Source organism: Indicator indicator, chromosome 24, assembly GCF_027791375.1.
Source record: "Indicator indicator isolate 239-I01 chromosome 24, UM_Iind_1.1, whole genome shotgun sequence".
NCBI classification, from domain to species: domain Eukaryota; kingdom Metazoa; phylum Chordata; class Aves; order Piciformes; family Indicatoridae; genus Indicator; species Indicator indicator.
The window spans coordinates 13,524,810-13,539,938 of record NC_072033.1 but is presented as its reverse complement, the minus strand read 5'-3'; the positions used below and the strand labels follow the sequence as shown (position 1 = coordinate 13,539,938).

The following is a 15,129-nucleotide window of genomic DNA, read 5'->3' as shown; positions in this document are numbered from 1 at the left end:
AGATATGATCAAACCTTCTAGAGAAGGTATCACCCGACAAGGTGAGTGAGAGGGGAGCCAGCCTCAACACACTGCACCCATTCTGCCTTTCATCAGGAGACCCTAAAATATTTCACAAGTTTTAATTAAGCTTCTTCAGACACCTGTGATATAGGAAAAAAACAACACACATGTGCTATTTACAATAGACTTAATTGAGACATGGGAAAAATTAACTTGCCCAGGGTTATAAAACAAGATGGGGACAGAGCTTTGAACAGAAGAGCTGAGCCTCCAAATCCTTGATCTCAGCATGTTACAAAATATTCATCTATTCCCTGTCTGAGTGTCTCTCAAAGCAGAAATTCCTATGAGTATAAGAAGTGTTGTGAAGGGAATGTGCTTCTCACAACTTGCATGATTTCAGTACAACAGTCAACAGGCTGCTTTGTCACCAAGAAAAAGCTAAAGGTAGCTAAAAAGTGCAAAGTTTCATTTGCACCTGCAAGATTACAAAATGCAAGCCTGGAAAGGAAGAGCTCTTCAGTGCTCCTGGAAAATCAGGAGCAGAGAGAGTGCAAAAGGCTGCAATACATTTACTTCTAAAAGAATTAACTAACAGCAAAGTATCATCATGGACTGAGGGAGGGGAAGACCTTGATTCATGCTTATCTTCAATACATTTTCTTTAAGTCATTTCCCTTGTGTAATTATACATCCACTACAGATAATGTTCTTGTGCTCAATTCCCCTTGCTATAAAATGGCAATGTAAACATTTTCCTCCTCCTTAATATCTCCGGAATCAAAGTTATTATCTGAAGAGAGGTATCCTGGGGAACAGGATGCACTACAACAAATAATTTTTCATCTGTGTTTACTTTCTCTCTTTAAAATATTGAAGTGGAAGGAAGGGAGCAGAAAGAGTCAAGGTCAAGTCCTACATAAATATCAGCTCAAGCATGTGATTCCTGCAGCCCTTACTTTGTGCTGTGGACAACTATGGACATGTCTTACCAAGAAACTGGAGTTGAAGTTTCCAAGTTATGTTTGTTCTCTTGAGAACTGCAATAATGTAAATACTGAGAACAGCAACAAAAGAATAGCACTGAAGTTAATTTTCAGAAGATGTGAATTCCCTCAAGTTGACTGCTAAATAACAGCCTAATTTCTCACCTCCTTTTCTTCTTTAATGGCATTCAGATAATCAATTATTCAATGTAATTGCAGCAGCACTGGTTTCTCCACCCAGCCTTCTCCTGCTTCACTTCACAGGAACAAAGCCCAGGATGGCCTCAGTAGCAAACACAAGGCTGAATTCAATTCAAAACAAGAAGCTGGGAATGCACCATGACCCGTCCTGTAGTAAACATTTCTAAACAATCATAAAACCTCCAATCTCAATTCTGTCTGTTTGCAGGTCAGGTCTAACCCACAATACAATTACAACCCTCCATGATCACCTCAGAGGAGTAGTTGGCACAGGTAGCCAAACTTCTGCTTGTGTAGCCACTCCTGGGGTGAGAGTGCACAAAGAAGAAGAAGGATACTGCACCGCCACACACAGAGCAGCTCATGACTGCAAAGCAGCAGACAAAAGCCTTCCCCAGTACAATCATACTGACAAAAAGAGACACTTGAAAGTTACTGTCCAGCTCTTACTGGTCATCATAGAATAACAGAATCATTTTGGTTGGAAGAAACCTTCAAGATCAACAAGTCCAACCGTTAACCCAGCACTGCCAGCTCGACACTAAACCATACCCCTCAGCACCACGGATTTTCAATCCTTCTAGAGATGGGGACTTCACCACTGCCCTGAGCAGGCTGTTCCAGGCCTTGACAACCCTTCCAGGGAAGAAGAATTTCCCTCAAGTCCAACCTAAACCTAAATGTGATGGGCATCTCCTCACAAAGGAATCTAAGGAAAGAGTAAGATTGTTAACATCAGCATTCTGTTCTGAAGGGTACTAATTGCCCTAACAGCAGCTTGTCCACAAAACCCTCTATCAATCCCCTTGTAGACTTTAAAAGATTTACCTGCTCACACACTCTTTTCTGCCACAGGGCCTTTTGTTATTCCATGCAAAAGATGGATGGCACTTACTGAAGGAGCAGCTATTCAATATTTTGCTTTATTCTTATTGTTAGCTCTGTGGCCCCATGCATTATTTAGTACGTGCTATGCAAACTGATCTCCACCGAGAGGGTTATTAATTTCCTCTCAGATTTCTCTCCAGATATAGAATTTCTGATCCTTCACAAACATTCACAGCTGCACTCACCACCCCACCTCACAGCACTGTGCTCAACCCTTCCCTTTTGAGGGGCTCAAAGAAATGAAGGAAAGATCTGTGCTAGCTCCGTGCTTCCCATGTGAAGCACACAGAAGTTTTTGGGGTCTTCAGGAACCTGCATCAACCCCATGCATAGGAAACACAGCAGCACTGATTTCAGCTGCAGATAAAACTTCTAAAGCCCTTGGGAATGTTACAGGGTCTCAGCTTAGGGTTCACCAGGGTAGCAGCTGATTCTCACTAGGTAAAGTTTGGCTGGAAGAACTCACCTGGAATCATTGAGGAACTCTGATGCAGAAGCCAGACATCAAACACTTAACACTCCTCCTCTCCCCAACCTGTACATCATGTACTTTTTTAGCACCTACAAATCATATATTGCACTTATGGTGGTTTTGGTTTTAAATACTGCACTCCATGTTTGGCTCCAGGTTAGATCACATTGAGTCAGGCTTGAAGGAGTGGGAGGAATTTGGAGGGGGACAAGATGCAACCCTGCAGTCTTGACTTCACTGTAATGCTGCTGATATTTAACAGATACACAACAATTAATCAGATGAATTAAAAATCCCACTGAGAAGCACTAGTATGTGTTAACATCACTTACACTTACTGTATGCTAAATACAGCATCCTCACATTTTTTTTTCTCACTATACCTCCTCCTCTGTTATATGCTGTTGAAGAAAAAAAGTTCAAAATTTAGAGGGAAAAAGCCTGCAGTGGATTATTATTCAATTTGTTTTCTCTGTAAATATACCAAACAGAAACATTGTGCAGTATTCTTAGTCCCCTGCAGAAGGTAGTCAACTATTTTCTCCTGTTTAAATCAAAATGACTCAGGCAACAGTTTTCACCATTTCCTCTGGGACACAGTTTCACAGCCTCATGGATCTACAATAAGCTTTCACTAATACTCAAAGCATTCTCTTGTTTTAATCTCATTCTGTTAAATAATTCTTCCCCTTGCCTCCCTCTGAGGTGCTCTCCCTTCACAGCTCAAATCTCAGTCACAGGTCCAGAAGCTGTATGTATTTAGATATTGTAAATCTTTGTTCAGAAGTGAGGAAACTGCTGTCCCTTGGAGGTACTCTCAATACTTTAATTTATCACCTCCAGGAATAAGGTGATGTTAGGGGCTGAGTGGAATATTCCAAACAGCAAAGAACCCAGGCAGACATTTTTTTTAAGCTACGTACAGAGCAGGTGGCACATTCCGTCTTTAGCACACTTGCTGCTTTTCACATTCAGCTGCATGTAAATGTGCTGTCAATTGTCAGTCCTCTCCAAATCTCAGCATTAATCACTCCCAGTTTCTCTCATCCACTCAAAATAACTGTTTATATTTACTCTGGATCTAAGCTGCAGTACTTACCAAGACTGGGCTAAATTTCTCCTGTTTCTCAACTCTGACATTCTTTCTCCAACTGACTTTTAAAGTTTACTTTCACTAAGAAAAACTGACAAAGGAACTACATTTCTGCTGAACATCAATGGAAATTGTATCTGAAGTCTGATCCTGACGATGTAGTTCAAAAAAAAAAAAAAGGGTCCTTTACACTTTGGTATGCAGAGCAAAATGACAGAGTCGAGATTTTTGGTTTATTTCCCTTCTGCAGAAATGGAAGCTGGGCAATAAATCACAAATCCAGACCCCTAGAGCTGAAACAGCAGCAGTTTATATACAATTCAAATAAATAAATTATATAAGATTGGCTAGAGGATTTTACACCACATCAATCTTTTCACACACACTCCATCCATTCATTATGCTTAATGCATTACACTGCGGTGGTCACAGAATCACAAAACAGTTTGAGTTGAAAGGGACCTTAAAGATCATCCAGTTCCAAAACCCCTACCATGGGCAGGGACACCTCCCACTAGCCCAGGCTGATTAAGGCCTCATCCAGCCTGGCCTTGAGCACTTTCCAGGGAGGGGGGAGCCTGGCTTTATAGGTGAGATGCTCCAGCCCTCTGATGATCTTTGTAGCCAGACACCCACTGCAGCTATACTCAGAGTGCTGATTCTTTGCACCAAATACGCACAGAAATGCTAATAAGCACATTATAGCACATTAGAAGCCTTATAATAAAAGATGCAAAGCAAAGAGTTTGCTTTCAAAGGGTTATTTTTGCTTGGTAGGTTCACTTAAGGACAATTAATTATACTTTCTTATTTTTGCAGGCTCTGGCCTTGGCAGTCTCCAGGGTTATCCCTGTGCCAGCAGAGACAGTGTGTTTGTTTATTTCCAGGCTTTCCGCTCCTCTGGTTATTTCTACCACGTGCTGCTATCTGTCAGCATATTCACCACCTCCCCTCTTTTAATCATAAAAATATATTTACTCTTCATCCAGGAGACCCTGTTGCTAACAAAACCTCATTTATTCAGGAAGCTGGAGTGATGTTTGGACCACCTTTTTCATAGCAGAAATCCCTTTCCAACATACACATAAGGCTCCCTACAAGATTTATTGAAACCTATTATTTTCTACTAGATGATAGAGATTATTTTTTTCTGATTCGTGCTGGAATGTTTGAATCTCAAGAACTGCAGGGCAATGGCTTGGTTCAGAACAGTTCTTCTCCTACAAATCGATTTCAGATCACATTTTGTGGGAAACCTTTTAACTGGTCCTAGATTTCATTAAATCTTTCTCACAAGCAGAAATTAAATAGCAGGTCCAGTTCAACTAGGCAACATCCTAGCAGTCAGCAGCATCCCTGGCAATAGCTCTCTGCATGCATTTGCAGACAAGAGGAACATGAAATATCTGCCTGGCAAGCAAAGGGACCAGTACTGCCTGTCTACCTTTCACAGGCAGAACACAAGCAGAGCACTGCAGGCTGCCTCCAGAGATCCACTTGCCCTAAAGGGAATGAGTCAGTGTTGGCAAAGAACAGCCAGACCACAGGAGAGCTGGAAGTCACCAATCTGAAAGTCAAATTTATCAGGATGCTATATCCTGTTTAGTCAGAGCCAGCAATGCCACAAAAAGGTCTGCCTCAAACTGACACTGAGGTTGAAAAAAAAAATTATTGAAAGGAAGGAGCAAAGATGAGCATTTGGCTTTAGCCTGCCACTGGACATGACGACTTCTGGATGTTTAGTTGTATTGGGCCACTGTGCAAAGCTGTGCATCACATCTGGGCTGCCTGGCCCAGGCTCTGAACCAAGCCTAGCAATGCATTTGGGTATCCGGACAGAGCTGCTATCCTGGTGAGCTGCTCTAGTGTGCACAGGTGTGCATAGTGGTGTTCTTCAGAGGGCAAAGATCAAAATCTTTTCCCTTTGCATGCCTGTTCTTTCTCATTACTGAAATAGTGTTCCGCTAGCATGAACACAGGAGCAAATCCCTGAACTAGCAGCAGAGCTGAAGTAACAAGAGTGAAAACTACTTTTGGCATGTTTTAGGCTCTCAAAATATTAGCAAGTGGCAAATTCAATATACAACTTTTTCTAAGTGACCAAGAATGGGCTGCTAGTCAATTCAAAATATTCCTATCTGTTTGGTTTGCGAAGAGAGAGGCTCAACCAGTTTGAGAAATTGCTGCCATGAAATTCAGGAAGGACAATAAAAACTAGGCAGTGCAGCCCATGTTTTGACCTAAAGACCAAACTCTGCAGGAACAAGCTAGCTAGAGATCACTTTGGCTGACAGTGAAGCTAAGAGGGAGGGAGATGACAGATGATGGCAGTGCCAGCCATCCTCCAAGCCTGCAAACACCAGGAACAGCAGCCGATTTCTGAGCTTTATTTCATGTCTGCTTCCTCACAGTTTCCATCCTGTCAGGCTCCTCTTAGCTTTCATGTTTCTTTTCAGACTCACTCCCTTCCTTTTCCTACCACTATCATCTCATCATACTTGCCTTCTCATCACCTTCTCAGTAACTAACACCCCCCTCAAACATCATCTGCCACCCTTGCTGCTCCATTGCTTCTGTTGTTTCTCTCTCGTACAACTGCAAGATGAAAATGTTCTTCAGGGTACAAAAATGAGTCATTTGTGCCTCTGAAGCGTTTAACACAGTTGGCTCTTCAGATGTTTACAGTAAAGCAATCTCATTAGGTTTAATAAACAATAAGGAAGAAAAAAAAAAAAAAAAGGATTTTCTATTCAGGATGCTCAGTAGGAGAGATGGCTTGATACAGTTACAGACTGACAACTGCCTACCAAGTCCAGCATGAGAAGGAAGGCAATGAGCTCTTCTGCTCAGCCAGCTTACAAACACATTCAAAGTTAAAAGCTAGAGAAAGCAGGTACCCTTGCTAGGACAAAAGCCCAGGTACATGCAGCTTTTGCAAGCAGGTGGACTTGCATGGAAAACACTAGGAGTAGCTCCTGAATGCTCATATTGGTGCTTCTCATTTCTTATGGACAAAGCAGTACAAATTCTTGACACCAACCCAATGCAGTCAAGTGTGGAGTCACACATACATGCATCTGTTAGGAACCTCATGAAGTTGAACAAGGGCAAGTGTAAAACCCTGCACCTGGGGAGGAATAACTCCCTGCATCAGTACAGGTGAAGGACTGACCTGCTGGGAAGCAGCTCTGCAGAGAAGGACCTGGAAGTGCTGCCAGCAATGTGCAGATGGGTTCTGAACATGAGGAAAAACTTCTTTGGTATGAGGGTGCTGGAGCCCTGGAGCAGGCTGCCCAGAGAGGCTGCGGGGTCTCCTTCTCTGGAGAGATTCCAAAGCCAGCTGATCATTGTGACCCTGGGCAACCTGGTGTGGGTGACCCTGCTTTAGCAGAGGGGTTGGACCAGATGATCCTCAGAGGTCCCTTTCAATTGCCTCCCTTTTGTGATATACACAGCCTCTTGGATTAGGTTTTTGGGTTGTTATTTTTTTTCATTTGGTTTTTATTTTGTTCTTTTGTGTTGGTGTTAGTTTTGTTTTTAACATACTTCTTTCAGCTACACACCTCTGAAAACAAATACCAAAACAACTGATTGTGGTAGAAATACATTACACTTTCCAGTTGCATCAAAAACTGTCTCTTAAAGCACTGAATTCACACCTAGAAATGCAGAATAAGATTTGGGCTGCCAGCACACAAATGGGCACACATTGACAGAAAATCCCTACTCTGGAGAAATGAACCATCTAGCACAGCAGCTTCCTATCTTGCTGACAGAAATGCTCTTCTGCTTATCCAGCAAATGCTGCTGCAGCTCCAATAAGTGTATTTCTAACTGAGGACAGACCCATCTATATAGCAGTCAAATGGCTTTAATGCCCTTCATCCTCCCTGGCTTCATCTTCACACCCTACTTCTACTATGTGGTCACAACCATACACATACTCTGCCAAGCAGTACTTTACCTATCTCCAGCATCCTTCCAAAGAAGGAAAAAACCTCACATGGTCCAAACACCATTTCCAGCTCCATGCTTTTTTCATTAAGAAGACAATCTGAAAGCACACTACACACAACTGCTGTGTTTGCCTCTTCAAGCCCTTCTTTCCTCCACTCCATTACTGAGGGGTTGACCTTTGAGTCAATACTAAGAGAATTCAGCAGTACTGGAGTTAAAAGCACAAGACTGAAGAGCACCATTCCCAGTACAACATGAAGACCTACTGCTCAGGCAGGTAGTGATATTTTATTTACATTCAAAGAGGATTGATTCCCAATGTAAAAAATGGATAAACCCTGGATTAAGTTGTAATACTCTTGAAACTGTTGTTCTTTACAACATTGCAGAGTGAAACAGCCTCCTTAGCTCGACATACAGCTGAATTTGCAGCCAAGAGCTGCTTCCCACTGATTTAACTACCCAGAAATAAAGCTGAGATTATGACAAGGATGTAAGCTAAAAAATATGGCAAACTCAGTTTCCTCTGTTAGGTGGGGTCTGCAGACATTTCAGCTAACAAAACAGGAGACAGGGATACTTTGAGTGCTCCTAGTACAAAGGAAACAGCACAGCTGAATCAAGGTTTGCATAACCATAGGTTGCTCAGGCTGCAGCTCTGATCTGTGCCCACACAACGTCATCAGCTGTCAAACTCCACAGCCTTTCTGCAAAATTAACTAAAAAAAAATTAAAAAAAAAAATCAAGGAACAAAAGCTAGATCCCATGCTCCCAAAATTCGTAAGCAGCTCAATCATTCTCCAGCAACATGAGCTGCGCCACTTCAAACTGTAGCAGTATTCACCACGTCGGCTTCAATTTTCAGTCCCAGAGAGATCTAGCTGGAGAGAGGAAATCAAGTGGTTGGCCTTGGATTGATTTACAAGCACTAGCTAAAAAAACCCAAAAAAAACTGAAACAAAAACACAAACAAGCAACAAAAAATCCCAAACTCAAACAACAAACAAACAAGAAAACCAAGCAGCACTAAGTAGGTTCACTCTTCTTCTTGTCCTATTTACCAGGTCTTGTTCACAGGTAGATATGTTTCTGTGCCCCCAAATTACATCATCTTTAACTGTACCACTGAACACCACTTACAGTCTTCTTTCTCCACAAGGTCCTTGTTTTCTTTAAATTACTTACCAGCATTTTATTCTGCCATGTGCAATGCTTTGCCATCCAGATTGAAAAGTATCTGACATCCCTGAACCATGCTGTGATAGATGAGGATGTATTTATTGGATATTAAAAAACAAATGGGTCTGATTAAATGATATATAGTCTAATTAAGACATAGTAATTGTCTCCTCTACCATGAAGATATATGATCTTTAGAGCTTGCAATAATGAACACTAGAAGCAATTGCTTGTTATGTAATTATGAGTGTACAGAAAGGCAGGGCTAGGGTATGAGAAGTCCTTACCAATGCCATTGACAATATTCACCACCTCTGTGTGTCCTCTCCTGCAGTGTGTATAGTTATAGAATTCTTTTGGCTGGAAAGACCTTTAAGATTGAGTCCAGCCATTCTCTAACTTTACCAAGGCTGGTGCTAAACCATGTCCCTTAACACTGCATTTTGTGTCTTTTAAACACTTCCAGGGATGGGGATTCAACCACCTCCCTGAGAAGCCTGTTCCAGTGGTCAAGAACCCTTTCAGGGAAGATATTTCTCCTAATCTCCAACCTAGACCTCCCCTGGTGCATCCTGAGGCCATTTCCTCTAATCCTATCGCTTGTTACTTGGGAGAAGAGAACAACCCCCACCTCACTCCAACGTCCTTTCAGGCAGTTGTAGAGTGAGAAGATCTCCCCTCAGCCTCCTAGTCCCCAGGCTGAACCACCCCAGTTCCCCCAGCCACTCCTCAGATGATCCATTCTCCAGACCCTTCACCAGCTTTGCTAACCTTCTCTGGACCTGTTCTAAGACCTCAGTATCTTTCTCGTTGGGTTGCTCTTTTCCTCTAGGTTTATCTTGAAGGAGTAGGGTGGTAGGAAGCAAGTAGCATTCAAAGGTAAAAGGTAACAAGGCTGGGAAGGTAGTAGGTCAAAAGTAAAGATTTTCAAGTAGGTAAAGATTTCCCCCCAAAAGCAGCTATCATCTAAACAGACCAACGTGCAAGTAGCACTAACCAGCACAGACAAGGAGAGAATCATCCGAAGAAAAATTAGAGAAGTAAGAAATGTGAGCAGTAGTGGAAGAAAGTGACTCTTGGCCAAATACACTGGCTTAAATGAGCCAAGTAACGCTGCTCCATAAAGTGTTCAAGAAATACCATAAAAGCCAAGTATACCACATTCATCTCAAGAATGATACCACAGAGCCAAGAAATGTCAAGCCAGCAGCTGTTCTTTGTGGCAGTAGAGCCCTCTGGCACTCAGGCAGTGGTAAGCAAGGGAGGTTTCTTGCATCACAGCAGGCAATCTGGACTACAGCTTGGGTCAGTTTCTAACAGCAGGTGACCCCTGTATGCTGCTGCTGCTTAAAATATCTGCAAGGAAGATCTCAACTATGACTGCACCTGCAAGCACGTTTTGGAAGCTTCATTACATGTTTTTATCTACGCATTGCAAGACAGCAAGGAAACAGACTGAAGCAGCTTCCACAAAAAAAAAAAATAATTAAGCTCTAAAGGACATATTCTTTATATAGCCAGCCACACACCCTCTTGCTGCTCCTCACCCAAACATCACAGGAGTTTCTATGAATGTTAACCAGGCTTCAGCATCTCTATGGCAAAACACAGAAGTATTATTGCTCATGTTACTAAGCAAAGCCATATATACACCTCAGCCAGATTTTGGGAGGTGGATTTTGGATGACAGCTACCATTTTATAGTCATTATTTTATCAGGGCCATGTCAGTCTCAGATTTGTTCATTGCCAAAATTCTTAAGCTCCGGTGCTAACGCTGCACACCTCTCCGTTCCACATTCAGCACTTTCAAGCACAAAACTTGCCAATATACATTTGTTTACATCACGTGTAAAATTACAAAGGAAATTACCAGAGGCATAAAACAACTATTATGATAAATTATCAGCTTTAAAAAAAGCCCCAAAACACACATACGGAGCAGGAATCAGACACTGATTCTTCTGTGCTGAATGTTAGTCAAAAGAAGGATTGTCAGTGCAATGCTGAACAGATCAATTTATTTCCTTTTCTTCTCTCCACTTAACTGGATTTTATATCCAAAAGTAATCATTCCTATAAGAAACAACCCCTGTCCATATCTTTTGAGGTTCACAAAGCCTCAGACCTACGTCTTTACCACTATTTTGGTTTCCATGGTAACAGATGATGGTGCCTTCTAAAAAATGCTGTAATATTCTACAGTAAGTGTCCCAAATCATTCCCATAATATTAATGAAAACTAGAGCACGTGGGCCTGCACACAGAACAGAGCTGACTAAAAAAGCACAATTAAATGAGAAAAGCAGAGCCGAGGGACTTTCTGAAGGGCTGGCTTGTGAAAAAAGGGATCTGCATTTGTAAAAAAGAAAGATGATCACTCAGAGATTCGCAAACCCCTTTAATGCACAGAGTGACCTTTCCCTGCCTCTGCCGAAACAACATCCTTCACAACATCCACCCTTTTAATAGTAATTGTTTATGTATTCGAAAACAAATCAAGCCAGCCAGGAATGAAAAATAAAGTTGAATTGTTGCGCTAACAGCTCCCCAGAGGGAGTGAAAAGTGATTATTGAGTTAAATGGCTGCATTGTTAACAATTGCCACAGAGAGTGGCTTGCTCAGAAAGATCCGTTTTTCACTGCCAATTTACTGACAGCAAAAGCTGTGAGCAAATGAACTCCTAGTAAACGACTTAATCTTCCCCCAAAAAAATTACTTTCAGTTTGCTTCCTTTTCATCTTCCCTGGACAGACCATGTATAATCAGCTATCAGTTGCCATAACTTTATGATGTGGCAGCAGCCTTTGCAAGCAGCCAGCTACATCTACAAACATTCCAGAGCTCTGCCATAGCGAAATAGGGAGCAGTATAGAGAAAAAAATTGAAGCAAATGCTGACATCAGAGGAAAAAATAAGTGTCAAAGCAATCTGGTGTTCAGGTGATCAGTCCCAATATAAACCCACTGTCCTACTTTCCCCTTTAAATGCTTTTCCACAGCTACAAATTACTTTAATCCCTGCTAAAAACGCACACAGAAAACAGACCGTAGCGAAGTGCACAGCATCTGCAGGACTCCTCCACATATTTGGTGAGAGGAAAAATTGCACACTTGCTTTAAGGAAAAAAAAAAAGGAAAGGAAAAAAAAAGAAACAACACCCCACACCCAGCAACTTCCCAGTAAGCAAAGTTCCTCAATATCTGAAATCCCGAGAGAACTGGTAATGACTAGAGTGACCTAGTGTTACTTCTTTCTCTCCTATGGGAACGTAGAGGAATTAAATTCACAGCTGACCCTATGCTAATGAAAAGTTTAGCGCCTCCAAATAAAAACAGAAATACACAAACAAATGCAGAGACTGCAGCAACTGAAAGTAATTGGCTGGGGAGAAAGTGTTACACATGCAATACAGAATTACATAAAGAAAGAAGTGTTAGACAGCTCCCTCACTCTGAAAACTAGGTATTCCAGGAAGAAGCCATCAGCATTCAGCTGTTGCTTCGTAGTACTCCTAGTTTTATACACCGTGGATGCGAAGCAGCAGCAGCTGTGCGAGTTGGTTAGGAATTGAATACCATTTTGTCTCGAGTTGTGTCTTTTCTACTCCTTAGCTCAATTATCATAGAAGAAAAGATATCAAACCCAACAACATGCAGCCAACTTCTTGCACAGTGATTTTTGGGGATGTTTAACAAAAGGCTGCTGAATAAACACATTAGGCTTTGAAAAAAGAATTCAATCAGGAGAGAGGAGGGATTTGCATCCTAATAGTTATGGAGACAGCACCACCTGATGGAAGATTCGAAAGCGCACCGACCGCTTTAACTGAAGTCTCCAAACTTCGCTGGCGTTTGAGATACAAAATGCCGCTAAAAAACTCCGCTTTTTACCATTAAAAAAACGCCCAAATTTTAGCCGAGCCATCGTTTCCGAGTCCTGTCCGTTACACTTCGCATCGAATATACAGAGAGGAGAAAACCTTCCTTTAACTTCAATAATAGAAGCACCTCAGAAACCAGTATCTATTAGAATGAGCTCTTCTTAATTTGGTAAGAAACACACTAAAATAGGAGGTGGAAGGAGGTACTGATGATTAGAAAGCCTCGTGGTCAGTACTGCCACTGGACTGATTATTTAAAGAAAATAAATGACTTTTTGAAATTACCACAAACACCTGGCTAAGCCCCACATATGCATGTGTTTAGCTCATTATGTTCTTATTTCTCTCAAATAAAATGTCTTCTGCCCCCTTAGAAGTTTGACATCCTCACAGAACACTCTTCTTTCTAAGCATCTGGCTAAGTGATTCATCAAACACAGAGGATCTCATCTCAATTGATACGACAAATGTCGAGAACACGAAAACACAGTTGGAATAGGAAGTAAAAAAAGAGAGCTCCACGCATTGCTTACTTAAAGAAGCAGCTATTTAACTAGGTTAGATTTCCCAGCCTTTCCAATAAATCTGCGGGTCTGTGCAGTTGCCTAGCAATGTAAACACGATACCGTGGTGGTATCAAACCATGGAATTGATTACAACATCCACTTCACCAGGGCTCTCCTCTGCCTGCCCGGCCCTTCAAACTTTCTTCAAGGGACATGTTGTGCTCTGGCTGCACACTCAGCAGCTCCTACGCTGCGCACAATTTCTGTTGTAAAGAAGCAAGACAACGTCTTCTGAGCTCATAGTCTTAACTAAGAAAATCTCCCAGTTTGAGATGAACTGAGGTGCTCTGGAAGTACGAAACCAAGTCACAAGCACCGAAAATTATCCCAACATCAAGCAACGCTGAACGACAGATTTTTGCTTGTCTTAGATAGGGGGGAAATGGATTTAAAAATAAACTAGAAAGCTAAATATATGAAGTCTGAAAGTTACAACTGATTGTTTTTTAACATAAAGAAAGTGAATGTTTTATTACGATATCCAAGAGAAAAAACGAGACCACACGTCTGGTTTACCGACAAAATAGCACAAGAGAACAAAACCGACTCTATAAGCACCTGTCGTTTTTAAGTAATTCAAACTATGCCTAAAAGGAACTTATAGGAGAGGGGAAATAACTGGCTACTATTAATGTACACATGCCAGAGAGCAAAGTATTCCTTAACCTCAGAGTGACAGGGAAAGCAACAACTAGGAAGGAGCCAGCCCAAGCAGCTGAGCCCCCCTGAGAAAGTTACTTGAGCTGCAAGATACAAGGGGGAAAAAAAACAAAACTGCCCCAAGATTTCCGAGCACTGCCCCGAAGCCCCTCGCCTAGGGACCGGCCGCGGTCTCCCCGCGCTGCGCATCCTTCAGGGGCAAGCTCCAGCCGCCGACTCGGGGAGGCTGTTCCCCCACAAAAAGGGCTCAAACGTCGTGAATCCAAGGACAAAAACGCTGTTTTCATCTCCCACCGCACGCAACTTTTCGAGGAGCGAGACTCCCCAGTCCCAAAACCCTGACACCATCGTCACAGCTCTAGCAGGACCCGGCAACGACAGCCACCTGCGATAGCCCAGGGTGGGCTCCGAGCCGCCGCCGGGCCCCGGCCCCGCTTCGCCCACCGACTTTGAACCAGCCCGCTCCTTCCCCACCGACCAGCTGCCTCCGAACGACTTTTCCATCCCTGCCAAGATCTAGAGCTTGCTCAAGGAGCTCCGTGCGAGGCCGATGGGCTGAGAAGGGATGAGACGAAGAGTTCGGGTTGCCAGGGAGCGTGCCCTAGGGCTCGCTGCCCCGCAGCTAAAGGTGCCCCGGGAAAGCCGGGCAGCGAGCGCCGAGAAGGAGCGGACAGCCCAGGCGGCACTCACCTGGGAAGAGCTGTCCCTCCACCTTGGGCAAGAGCTGCAGGAGAAAGACGATCGCGGCGACGCCGGTCATCCTTCCTTCCTTCCCCCCGGAGTTCACCTGCCTTCCCCGCTGCCGCGGTGCCGCTGCCTCTCTGCAAATATTCCCCGCATTGGTGGCTCGGGTGCGGCGGCGGCCCCGGCAGCTCAGCCGGAGCCGCGGTGCTGCTCGGAGGAGCCGCCGAAGTGGCGGCGGGAGGCGCGGGAGGAGGGCGGGAAGCTCCCCCCGAGCCCGGCGCCGGCCGCGCCCGCGCAGAGCCAGCCCCGCTGCCCCGCCACGGCGGGGGCACCAGCCCCGGTTCCCCCTCCCCTCCACGCACAGAAGGAGGTGGCTGCGCTGGGGGGCGGGCTGGGGTTTTGTTAATGCCGGTTGCAGCCCAGCCGCGCACACACACCCAAATCTCTACCGGTAGCAGCTGAAGTGCAGCTTCGTGCCAGCAAATCGGGGCTTGCTGCCCTGATCCAGCGGAGAGGGAGGGGAAATGCAGGGATTGCGTTAACCGGAGGACGGGGA

At 43.7% G+C, this 15,129-nt stretch overlaps 1 protein-coding gene across 1 annotated transcript in view; it reads right to left on the bottom strand.

The window, feature by feature from the left end:
- Window positions 1-14,649, bottom strand: part of PTPRT (protein tyrosine phosphatase receptor type T) — a 419,404-nt gene extending 404,755 nt beyond the window's left edge. Inside the window, exon 1 of the mRNA XM_054391936.1 lies at window positions 14,580-14,649. Coding sequence (XP_054247911.1) covers window positions 14,580-14,649 — 70 coding nt within the window. The remainder of the gene's footprint in view (window positions 1-14,579) is intronic.
- Between the last annotated feature and the right edge of the window lie 480 nt (window positions 14,650-15,129).